The sequence below is a fragment of the Bos javanicus genome, chromosome 3 (assembly GCF_032452875.1).
Source record: "Bos javanicus breed banteng chromosome 3, ARS-OSU_banteng_1.0, whole genome shotgun sequence".
In the NCBI taxonomy this organism is placed as follows: Eukaryota; Metazoa; Chordata; class Mammalia; order Artiodactyla; family Bovidae; genus Bos; species Bos javanicus.
Window position 1 is genome coordinate 80,781,568 of NC_083870.1, and position 12,698 is coordinate 80,794,265.

At 50.3% G+C, this 12,698-nt stretch overlaps 1 protein-coding gene across 5 annotated transcripts in view; it reads left to right on the forward strand.

The window, feature by feature from the left end:
- The window catches only part of JAK1 (Janus kinase 1), a 139,292-nt gene that overhangs the window by 120,543 nt on the left and 6,051 nt on the right, over positions 1–12,698 (forward strand). For all 5 annotated transcript variants that reach the window (XM_061411719.1, XM_061411723.1, XM_061411722.1 and 2 more), the window contains 8 exons: positions 1,746–1,852; positions 4,892–5,035; positions 5,793–5,880; positions 6,347–6,474; positions 7,111–7,246; positions 8,978–9,129; positions 11,429–11,579; positions 11,696–11,790. In XM_061411719.1, coding sequence (XP_061267703.1) covers positions 1,746–1,852; positions 4,892–5,035; positions 5,793–5,880; positions 6,347–6,474; positions 7,111–7,246; positions 8,978–9,129; positions 11,429–11,579; positions 11,696–11,790 — 1,001 coding nt within the window. The remainder of the gene's footprint in view (positions 1–1,745; positions 1,853–4,891; positions 5,036–5,792; positions 5,881–6,346; positions 6,475–7,110; positions 7,247–8,977; positions 9,130–11,428; positions 11,580–11,695; positions 11,791–12,698) is intronic.

Consider the following 12,698-nt stretch of genomic DNA (forward strand, 5'->3'; position numbering starts at 1 on the left):
TCATCCGTGCAGTCAAATCTTGGAGCTTGATTTCTACACGGTTCAGCTCTGACACTGAGGACTTAGCAGATCATTGCCAAAGCTCCAGGAATCAGGTGGTGCAACACAGATGAAGGTGCTGACCGATGTGACACCGTTCATAGTCACAGGGGCTGCCAGTTACGGGGCAGTCACCTCCCACCAGGCATTGACCCTCCATGAGCATCATCTCGTTTATCCCTCACAGCACCCCAGTGAGGAACATAACTGTGTCCCCCATTTTTGTAGTGGGGAAACAGGTTCATGGACGTTTACCAGCTTTCCCCACTCTTGATCCCAGTTCCATGTTCTCTGAAGTGGCCCACAAATGGCCCCTGTTCCCACTCTCTTCTCTGATTTCCTCAGTGGCCCTACTGCCTACACCCTTCCCTTGGGCACCACTCAGGTGGCCCTTTCTTCATGTCTTTTCTCCAGAGTTGCCTGCTTGAAGCTGATTTTTCCCAGATAACTGGGGTTAGAGTCAGGATAACAGAATGGAGGAGAGTCTGAAAACGGGGTACTCAAGGTATGATAACGGGGGAGCCTGTATCTGAACAAGCTTTTGGCTCCCAGATTCGTACCCCTTCCACTAGGGCCAGGCATGCTGTGGAGGCAAGAGACTGGAGCCAGCCCTGAAGGCAGCATGAATCCAGAGCCTGACCTTGGGCAAATGATTTAATAGCTCTGAATCTGTTTTCTGATCTATAAGGGGATAAGAATACTATATATCTCATAGGATTGTCATAAGGGAAGGAGCTAATGTGTATAAAACTCCTTAGGACAGTGGCTGGCACAGAGAAGGTAGTCAGAAAGTGTGAGCTGAAAAAAAACAAAAGAAAATAACAAATCCTGCCTGGCAGGATAGAGAATTTGAGTCACTTGGCCCATTGCTTAAGGACAGTGGATGAATACTCTGGTGACTGGTCCGATCTGGAAGGTGCTTTCTTCCCTCACGATAACCTTGGAACTCAGAGTGGCTCCATGGTGGGATGGCGACTTGCATGCCACCTGTGCTCACCCTGACTTAGCAGATTTTATAAGGGGTCTAGTTTGTTATTGAATCAGTAGAATCTGGGGGATGGTCTGCTTGAAATCTGAACATTGAGCCAGCAGTTCATTAAATGCCTCCATGTTGTCGGCACTGCTTGGAACTAGAAAGCCTCTGGCACAGCCTTCTTTTTTGGGTCACCCACCCTGTTCTTCACGGAACCTGGGGTTTTAACCCTCCCATTTTGGTTCCTGTCACTTCTGGTGTGCTTCCTTTGTCCTCAGTTCTCATCCTTCAGCCCACACTCTGTTCTTCATTCATATGTTTAACAAGTATTTGTTGAGTGCCTACTGTGTACCAGGCTGTGAAGGCAGAGCAGGAAATAATACAGACACAGGCCCTACCTTATAGAGTTTCTGTTCTCAGCTTCTAACATTTCATTTCCTCCCCTGACTTCTCTTACCAGTACAGATCCTGCTGTGTCAACCCCAGAGTGCCTGCCCTTTAAGAGTAGTGGCACAGATTTTGATTGATTATTTGATTCATATTGGCTCTGTTATTAGCCTTGCTGATGAGCTCCTGGAGGGCAGGAATCAAGTACTTAGTAAATATTTGTTGAGTGACGGAGCCAACAAGTGCCCATGTATGTGTTGAGCAAGCCCATGGCCGAGGAGATGTTGGCAACTGGGACCTTAGACCTTCATTGCTCCACTCAGACTTCTCTTTCTTTCTTCCATAGAAATCTCCAATCTGCTGGTGGCCACCAAGAAAGCCCAGGAGTGGCAGCCTGTCTACACCATGAGCCAGCTGAGTTTCGATCGAATCCTCAAGAAAGATATTACGCAAGTGAGTCATTGCTGCCATTCCTGGGAACAGACCTGGCCCTGCCTCCTCACAGTGGAGAAGCCTGGGGAACCTGGGGAGAACAAAGTCATGTTTGCAGAGATCCTGATGAACAAGGGGACTTCCCTTTCATAGGTGAAGCTGGTCAGCCAGCAGGTGCCCTGCTGTCCACCCAGCCTTGCTGATGCACCCTAGACTCTCTCCTTGAAGGACCTGGCTTAGTCAATTTTTGAATGGTTATCGAGGGCTACAGAGACCTTCCATTCCCGGTTCCTGTAGTTGTAGGGACCAGCCCTAGAAGTAGTTGGAGAATTTGGTGGGCATGTTGACAGATCTCCATAGGGGATTATAGGCTGATGACTCTCATGGCCCCAAAACATGCTTTGTGACAAGGCGCTTCTGAATTTCAGTCCTGGGCTTTCTGATGACATTTCCAGACAGAACAAAGCTGAGGGCGCACAGAGCACAGTGAGGGAGCAGGAGACACACAGTTCAGACCTGAAGGAGAGAGCTGTGCCCAGAAACTGACACCTCAGACCAGGGTTCTAGCCTCCGGAGGGCTGTGGCCCAGTGTCTGCAGGCTTGGGCAGGCCCAGTTTTCCTCGTAGCTGCCCTTGGGCCTTGTAGGGTATGAGATCCAGGGAACCCCCACTTTCTGTTATGTACCCCCCACCTAAGCCCCCTGACACAGGGGGAGACTAAGCCAGTGTGCCAGCAGCCTGGGAGGGAAGGAAATCTGTGCAGGCCGCTTACTGCCCCAGAGAGGCTGCCCCATCTTGGAGGTGCTGGAGGGCGAGTCGTGGGCTCACTCGTTGAGGACCAGGCAAAGGGTAGCAGGCCTGAGGCTGGGTTGTTCATCTGCTTTTTGAAATCAGTTCCTGAAGTGATTGAGGAGGTCTTGAGGGAGTGGAAGTCCACAGGGGAAAATGCCCTGCTTCACTATGTAAATGCTTTCCTGAGGGCAGATCTCACTGTTCTGTCCCTCAGGGTATCAGAGCTGTGTCCAGAGATGGGCAGCACCCCAGCCTCTTTTCTTCCTGGAACTTGATGTGTACCCAGGGTCTTCCTTCTCTTCTTCCCCTTGAGCCTCTGGGCCTCTGTGCCATCCTCTGTGCCTCCAGTGTTCATTTAGCCAAGAGTGACTGAGCACTTCCCTGTGCCAGGCATGACTGCCACCCTCAGCAGGCACACAGTCCGGTGGGGGAGGCAGATTCTTATCTATCCTGAGTAGATAATTAAACTATCAGGAGACAAGTCCCGAGTAGAGAGGTACGGCAGGGTGTGGGTCTGTCAAACGACCATGCTGCCTGGTCTTGGGACAGCAGTGGTGTCCTGGGAGAAGTGGCATCAAAGCAGAGCCCCAGAGGATGGACAAGCACTCAGCAAAGACAGGGCGCAGTGTGGGGGGAGGCTGGAGTGGGACACACAGTTGCTGTGGAATCCTTACCACACAGTGCTGTGACTTGGCCCCCGGAATAAGCAACGCTTCTGGGGGAACAGTAATTATTCTGAAAGCATATGGCTTTTACAGGATGTTCTGGGAACACAACTTCCCATAAGCTTGATGAATCGCTTCATGACAGATGCAGCTTTAATGAATAGCCACAGGGCCTTGCCAGGATACAGTAGACAGGGCAGATGTACCACCATTCTGCTGTGACAGATGACAAACGGTGGCATTTGTGCAAATTAATATACCAAATTAACGATTGTGTACATTCTTAAGAGAGACAGAAATCAGCCTAGGGAGTCAGCCACAAAGCATCTTCTGCATTTAGAGGAGGTCCTAGAATAATACATATCAGTAGAATGATAGAACTCCCAGTTACACGTTTTGTGGGGTTAATATCATTAGCTTGACAATGCCTGAGATTCGTGACTCACATTTGGATTCACTCCAAATAGTAAGAGTATTTAATTCAGAATTATTAAAACTTAATCTCTGTGTGTGTGTGTGTTAGTCACTCAGCCATGTCTGACTCTCTGCAACCCCATGGACTGCAGCCTGCCAGGCTCCTCTGTACATGGAATTCTCCAGGCAAGAATACTGGAGTGGGTTGTCATTTCCTTCTGCAGGGGATCTTCCTGACCCAGGGATCGAACCTGGGTCTCCCACATTGCAGGTGGAGTCTAAGCTTAAGCCAAAAGGGCCTTAAAGACAGATCATTGTTTGTTGTATGTTCAGGGCCTTGAGCAGATGATCTCATTTAGTTCTCATGCTGCTGATTTGGTTTTATTACCTTTTCATATGTGGGGAAACTGAGGCCTGTCCCTCCTGAGTCTGCCTCTGCTATGAGTCACCTTCCTCTAGGGATTGCTAGGGCATGTGCATGTACAAATTGTACTGCTAATTTGAAAGCATGCACACGTATACCTGTGTATCAGATAGATGGGTAGAAAATGAATAGGTGCGAGGGGGCGATTAGACAAAACACATCGGCCAACAGATTGACTTCTACTCACCGTGTGCCAGGAACTTTTCTACCTAATTCTTCATTTGATAATTAACACCAACCCTAGGAGACAGGTATACTGTTAACCTATTTACAGAAAACGGGTGCAGACTGAGTGTGATGAAAGCAAGTTCCCCAAAGGCCAATAAGCAGTAGGGCCAGGACTCACAAGCCTGTTCTCCTATTTCCCAGCCTGTGGGTGGAGGAACCTCCTGCGAGGTCCTGCTCTGGAGGCCCAGGGTGGGGCCAGCATTGGTGGCTATTAAGGGCACCCTTGGAAGTTGTACGAAAGGTCACTGTTTATATTTTGGCCCCAGGCTGTTCCTGGAGGGAGATACAGCGGGTTGTTGTTCAGAGAATAAGAGGATTGTCTCCTGGGGCCCAGGAAGTGCCTCCGCTGTGTTGGGCCAAGTAGCTTTTTGTTTCCTCTGGAGGCCTGACAGGCCCAGGCCCCGAGAGATGTGAGCTGCTGGGGCCCCTTTGCTGTTGTCCCACCCGAGCAGTGTGTGTGTGTGCCCCCCAGAGGACTCAGACCGGCATCATTGCAGCCCCAGGGAGGGTCACACTAACCTCCCGCTTCCCCCTTCAGGGCGAGCACCTTGGGAGAGGCACGCGGACACACATCTACTCTGGGACCCTCACGGATTACAAGGATGATGAAGGGACTTCTGAAGAGAAGAGAATAAAAGTCATCCTGAAGGTCTTAGACCCCAGCCACAGGGACATTTCTCTGGCAAGTGTCACCCTCCTCGCCCTCCCCCATCTGTGCAGCCAGTAGAGCACAGTGGGCTGAGAGGAACCCTTGCCCATTCTGGCCTTGTTTTCCAGTCAAGATTCCTTTCTTCAAATAGAATCTTGGGTTAACGCGGCATAGGAAGCAAGCGAGGGAGTACAGATACGGTGGTTTGAGCAGTCCCCCCACCTTGGCCTGTCCCTCCCTGTCTGTCCCACTCTCTCCTGTGTCCTCCTAGAGGTCCACGTGGCGGCCGTGGCGCCTTGGACACTAGCTGAGTGGTCTCAAAAGCCCTGATGCAGCCCAGGCTATCACCCAGAGTCTGGAAAAGTAAAGCCCAGAGGAGTCAAATGACTGACCCACGATTCCCACATCCTGTTAGAGACAAAGCCGAGTCTCGACAGACATCTGCTGCCTTGGTTTTCCTTTTATTCTAATATAGTGTCAAACGTTGTTACTTCGCAACCTTTGAAGGAAGCAGCAGTGGACATGAATATCCAATGAGGAAGTTGCTGCCAGCCTAGCCCACCAGCCCAGCACTGTGTCCTATGGGGTTTCTACCTAAGTCCTATGTCCCAGCCAGGTGACACTCACAGTAGAGGCTTGGCAGTGCCTCCAGGCAGTTGAGGCCAGGCCTTTGGACGAGGACAGTGGTGAGCTTCCCTGGGATCCACTGCCTTCCCTCTCAGCTGAGCCACTTTAGGGTCCGGCCAGTGGAGGCCTGCCCTTGACATGTCTTTGTCCTGTTCTCCCACAGGCCTTCTTTGAGGCAGCCAGCATGATGAGGCAGGTCTCCCACAAACACATCGTGTACCTCTATGGGGTTTGCGTCCGAGATGTGGAGAGTAAGTGTTTCTCTTTGGAAGGGGAGGGTGGTCCTGGCCGGGGAGCATGGCTGCTGTGAAGATGACTGGGAGCTGACATCTACTTCATGTTGCTCAGGCTTCTTGCTTTTCTTTTTGTAATCAAGGAATGCAAAGCGCTGAGGAGGTCACTTGCTTAAGCTAGTAGTGGACATGGAAGTAAATCTCATTTGTTTTTCATTGATTTCTTGAATGTTTACTTCTGGCCAGCTCTGGGTCCCACACTGGAAGTGGAGAGTGGGTGGGCTGAGTTCATTGCTCAGAGAGTCAGAGTAGAAGGAGCGTCAGGCAGGGCTTGAACCCAAGCCTGTCCGACTCTGAAGCACTGTGCCACTTGGACTTTCAAGCTGAGTACCAGTCAGTAAACCAGGCTCTCGTGAGGGAATCGGCGAGGGTGCTGTCCCAGATGGACGTCAGGTTGCAGATGTGGCCGTTTTTGTGTTTGTAGATATCATGGTGGAAGAGTTTGTGGAGGGGGGACCCCTGGACCTCTTCATGCATCGGAAAAGTGACGTCCTCACCACACCCTGGAAGTTTAAAGTTGCCAAACAGCTGGCCAGCGCCCTGAGTTACTTGGTAAGTATGTTCTGATGTCTGTCGTCTCAGCCAAGAACCAGAATTCCTAGTAGGGGAGGCAGGAGGGAGGTACTAACCAAGCAGACTGGAGGGCCCGGGCTGTGTGCCTTTATACAGGTGTGCCTGGTGATTAGTGAAAACCACCATCTTGGGCTGTTCTGTGTGCTTACGTATGGATCCTGCTTAGAGGGAAATTTTATCCCTTCAGAAGACTGACTTGGGTACTGCATTGTATGGTGAGAGTAGAAATATTACAGTACTTGCTGAATGAGTGAATGAATCTGTTGGGATCAGCAGTAGCTCACATTTATTGAGTGCTTACCATGCTTCAGCTGTGCATGTGTTTTTAGGCTCTCACCACTTTAATTCTCACAAAAGCCTTATGAAGCCTGCCCACCCACCACCTCCCTCCCCCGACCCTAGTCATCCCTGTCTCCCTGATGAGGGAAGTAGAGCAGAGGGATGTTATAGAACGTGCCCAAGTTGCACAGATCATCCATGGGAGCTCTTGGCTGCCCGGGTCTGGCTGAGGCTGGGGGAATGTGGGTTACGACCCGAGGGCTGGAAACAGGAGGGGGCTCGGGAAGGAGGGAGCAGCACTGCCATTTCTGCTGAGTCAGCCTTTTCACTCCGCAGGAGGATAAAGACCTGGTCCACGGAAATGTGTGCACTAAAAACCTCCTTCTGGCCCGCGAGGGCATCGACAGTGAGTGCGGCCCCTTCATCAAGCTCAGTGACCCTGGCATCCCCATCACTGTGCTCTCCAGGCAAGGTGCGCTCCCCCTCCCTCCCATCTCCTCCCCACCCCCTGCAGGCAGGTCCAGGCCAGCTGGGGAGGGGCTGGGCTGGGGTTCTCTCTCCTTTTAAAAAGCATACTTCTGCAAAAGGTGTCTGTTGCTCCTGCCCAGCCCTTGGGGGTGGAGGAGATGCTGTGCGGGGGAGGGTTGGTCTCTGACCTCAAGGAGCTGTCTGTGAAGTAGAAGAAACCACTTGGCCAAGACATATCTGGTCCTGGTGATGAAGGAGCTTGTTTGAGGTGTAGGGGTAGCACCTTGCTCAGAGGGAGGCTGTGGGTCCTGGGTGGTCAGAGGGGTGTCAGGAGGAATGGGCCCTGGGTCCTCCCTGTGTTCCTTTTGAAATCCCCTATAGCGAGTGAGCAGTTTGGGGAGGTGCCTTAGCATTGCTGAGGCATCTTGTCTTTGAATGAGTCACCCTGAGCCGACAACTCCAGAGGAGTGGGCAGACCCGTCAGCTGAAACGCTGCGTGGTACCGCATAGTTCGTGCTCTGTCTCTAGGCCCACGTGGGGTCCCAGAGCGCCCCTGGGCCTGGTACCCCCCACTTGCCATGGCCTGTGGTCTTCAGCAGTGAGAGTTTTGCTCAGTCATTCAGTCAAGGAATGGACTGAGTTTAGAAGGAAACCAGGATGAAGGACAGGCCTCACAAATAAGACCCAAATCATCCACTCTTTGGAAGGGGAGCAGGGAGCATCCTTTGGCACCTTTTGACACTTACTGCCTGGCCATCGTCCAGCAGTCCTGAGACGGACCCAGCCCTGAACCTGTCGGGGGTCCTATTATCAGCAAGGGTCTGAGACACAGACACCGGTGACTCTAGAACAAGTAGAGAAGCCTGGGGATGCTGCAAGAGGGGCCAGTAAAATTCAGAGGAGAGAGACGACATCCGGGGGGCCCAGAGAGTGAATCAGCAAGGAGGTGGGTTTCATCTGGGCCTTATAGGCCAGTGAGGTGAGCCGGCAGCAAGGCGACAGTAGGCACACGGTCCTAGGGCCAGCCTGCACTTGTCTGTCAGGAGGAAGGACGTGAGAAGGCGGGAAGGAGGGCCACCAGGCCTGAGCATCACTGCCCAGCTCGGGAGTGGCTTCTTGCCTGTTTCCATCAGGGGCTGAGAGGCTGCTCCAGGAGGCCACTGAGCTCATTCAGGGCCATTTCTGTGGACGTGGCAGGGGGTCCAAACAGCTTATTGGCCTTGGTCAGCAGCTGGGTGCAAGAGATGTGTGACTTCTTTTGTTCTTTCTCAAATGAAAGAAAACCCACGTTAGAGAAGTGTGACATTGGATGGTGCAGAGTGTGGGGGGAAGGGGAGGTTAGCCTGTGCTCACTCTGCATGTGTTGGCCTCTTCTCCCTGGCCTTCCCTTTCTTAACCCTTTGTCCATGTGACCTCCTCCACTCGGGGGTGACTTGCTGTTTTTGAAGCCAAAGCTTCAGAAGATGGGCTCCCACCCCCTCCTGGGGAGTCTTTGTTAAACAGACACATCTGCAGGCCCTGTCTCAGACAGGTGCATCAGAAGGGCCAGGGCTGAGGGGCTGGAAAACTGCCCCTTTAACAAGCTTTCCACAGGCCCAGTCCAGCCACGGCCTACGTTTGGAAAACAGTGCTTGAAGGCATTTCTTTGTTAACTTCCAGTTCTTGCTGCAGTGGTGGTGATACACTCCCCAGGTATTGCAGACACTGATCTGTGAACGCCTCTTGGCTTTTCCAGAGTGCATAGAACGAATCCCCTGGATTGCTCCCGAGTGTGTTGAAGACTCCAAGAATCTGAGTGTGGCTGCTGACAAGTGGAGCTTTGGAACCACACTCTGGGAAATCTGCTACAATGGCGAGATCCCCTTGAAAGACAAGACGCTGATTGAGGTGAGCGCCTGCTTTCCAGTTGGGAGCTTAGTGAGGGCCCCTTGAACACACAGGGGCGTCTCAGGAATTATCAGGAAACCCCACACTGTGAGAGGAGACGGTCACGGGTTTGACTCTCCTCCACAGGCTTACTGGCTGTGTAACCTCACACGTTAGTTTCCTTGGGCCTGGATTCATCATCTATGAAATGGAGATAAAGAGTACCTACTTTGCAGGGTTGTTAACGACGATTAATCAAATAATGCACGTAGAGTGCCAGGTATACAATACGAGCTCAGGAGCTGATTCTAGCATCTCAGGATTAACACACAAGTATTTATGAGTCCTGCCTGTGTACCAGGCATTGTCCTAAGTTGAAGCTAGGGGTTCACAATGAAAGAGACACAGGCCTTACCTGCCCGTAGTGACCTTAGGGTCTAGAAGGAGAATTGGGCTACACTAGCAGTAAGGATCTGAAACCATCACCCAAAGAGCCATGCGTGTTGGGTAGGGTAGTGTCATTACTCTTGTTTTACAGGTCAGGTAACCGAGATGCAGGTGGCTCATGGCCTGGGTTATTCAGCTAGGATGCACAACTTCAAGGCTAACTCTTGCTTGTTCACTTGCAGAGAGCTAGTAGAGCTTTCTAACTCTAAAGGGATACTGCAGTAGCAGTTACAGTGAAGGACCACTGATCCCCACTCACTGATTTGCTTTCTGGAATGCGCTTTGTGTGTTTAGCGGGGCAGGCGTCACTTGTAGCTGGGAGGGAATGATCCAAGTCCAGGGGAAGGTGGCATTTCAGACGTCTACAGGAAACAGTAAGTGGTTCCATTTGCCTGGAGTGTGGAGAGGAGTGACAGGTGAACAGGTGGGAAGGGTTGTGTGAGGTTAGGTTTCTAGAGGCCCTAAATGCCCGGTGAAGGGCTTGGAGGCCCGGTGAAGGGCTTGGAGGCCGCACCGGCACGGCGCGCTTAGACGGTAGTTAGATGGACAGGCTGAGGAGAGGGCAGGGCACTGAGTCCCCTGCGGTGCTCAATGGTGAGAGCCTGAGCCAGGAAGTGGCAGTGGGGATTCAGTGTGGAGGGTGCGCTTGGAGGAGATACCAAAGAGGCTAAAGAACCTCTAACCAGTTAATCTTCTGACAGATGAACGTGGTGCAAGACTTGGGCAAGAGGAATTAAGCTAAAACCCATGGAGAAATCAGCACCTCTGTAGATCTGCTATTTGGAATTTTCAGGCAGGACTTTTGGGAGTAATTTTAACTTCCTTGGAAACAAAACGGCATACCATTTGCTGTCAGTATGTTTGAGCACCTTGTGTTTACCCGGGGCTGAGTAGAATATGGAGACAGGGTAAGCAAAGGTCTGCACTGGAGCCTAGAAGAGTGAGCGATACTCCAAGGCAGGGGCAGCCCTCAGCTCCCTCATTCTCTCGCTTTTCCTCCTCTCCTCTGGAGCCCAACGCCCCACCCCTACCGCAGGATCCACAGGGACCACAAGAGAAACCAGTACCCTTGAGATTCCGCTACAGACCAGAGTCTGGAGCGTAGTAAATTTACTGAACTTTTTTAATGATTTAAATAAATCAATCATTTGTTTCAGAATTTTAAAGTAACCACTTGATGAGAATTTGGGAAATAGAGAAAACTATTTTTAAAAAAGAAAATATTAATCACTATATTCCAGTCACCCTTGACTAATATTTAACACTTTGGCATATTGTCTTCCTGTCTGTTTTTATCAGTTTAAACAGAATTGGGACCATGCTGAATTGTTTCATTTAATGTAATATCCTATATGATTAAATTGATTTAAGAGTTCATTGTTTCATTAAATTCTAATTTACTTAATTTAACTAAAATTAGATACTTGGCCTTGAGGTTGTTTTCATATTTGTAATGTTCTGTTTAATTTTGCAGGGAATATCTTTAAATATAAATCTTTGTTTATATCTGACTTATTTGTGAGTCATTCCGTAGTTGCAATTAATGAGTCAAAGAGTTTGAAGAATCTGAAGATTTCTACACATGTTGCCAAGTCATATTCCAGAAGGTTGCATGACTTTGCAGGAATACAGCTTATTTGGGACTGGGTAGGATATACTGCGTATTTTCCTTGAATTCAGACTATTTTTGTATCAGGAGATTTTCCACAGCTGTGAAAAAAGGCAACAGCAGCACTCACATTTATGAAGTCTACCCTTAAGCAGAGCTGTTGGGAATTAAATTAGGGATTGTTAGGTAACTCTTTCTGACCTGGGGTTAAAAGGTTTGTGGGTGGTTCCTTTGGTTTCTTCAACATGGTCCTCTTCTTTGCAGAAAGAGAGATTCTATGAAAGCCGGTGCAGGCCAGTGACCCCATCTTGTAAGGAGCTAGCTGACTTGATGACCCGCTGCATGAACTATGACCCCAACCAGAGACCCTTCTTCCGAGCCATCATGAGAGACATCAATAAGCTGGAGGAGCAGAGTAAGACTGCCTTAAGTTGTTTAACCAAGACCAGCCAGGGCCCGGGGGAGGGGGTGACAACTTGAAGCCTGGAGGGGCATTCACTCTTTTTTAACATGTTTTCTCTCTTCTGTTAGATCCAGACATTGTATCAGAAAAAAAGCCAACAACTGAAGTGGATCCCACACATTTTGAAAAGCGGTTCTTAAAGAGGATCCGTGACTTGGGAGAGGCAAGTTTCACTCCTGACCATTCACCTCTCTGGACATCTAGAGCCATTCTCCATTCTCTCTCGTTTCAGGTCAAAGTTTATAAGAGGAAGCATCTTCCAGTGTTTTCTCAGGGATTGTGTGTTTCTCCATCTGACAAAGAGTGGCAGCATGCACATGCCTGCCTGTTCATGCACACAGGACATTAGTCAGCACCCTCAGGAGCTGCCGCTGTCCCTTTTTTTTTTAATAAGGGACAGAGAATATAAAGGGAGAGGCCTAGGGGATGGGTATAGATATGGTAGAAATAGAACAATCGCTGCCTCTGACTTTTTTTGGGAATATGTATCCTGTGAGGCTGCTTAAATGAACGGTGGATTTACCTCACAGAACACTGAAATAGAATGCTAGCTTTTCTTCAGGACCTTGAATGGCAGTTCCCTAACAGTAAATGTGACTAGAGAAGCTACTGGATTTGCATCTTCATACAGATTTCCTGTAGTTTATAAAGACTGTCCCATCTCGGGTGCCCTGTGCAAGGCCGGGTGCTGGCACTCTGCAGGCACAGTGGTCCCGCTTCCTCACAGCATCCCTGGGTTTACCACCAGTGTGTACACGAGCACCTCTGGAGCCGCTCGGAAGACTGGGTGACCAGGCCCACCTCACCAGTAGGTGGCTTAGCTGGGCTCTAATCTCCATCTTCTGAAGACTCAGGCCTTGCCTTTTGTAGCCACATTGTGATGCCTCCTGTAGCGTGGACCCGGGGCTGTCAAAGAATGCCATGGTTGCACCACCTGACACCTCATTTCCTTGTGAGTTACACGTTCACGGAAACTAGGATTGATGTGTCGGTTCACCAGTCACCAGAGCCTTTTCTTGTCTTAGCGCAATAACAGAAGAAGGGATGGCATGTTAGCTAAGGGGGAAGGGC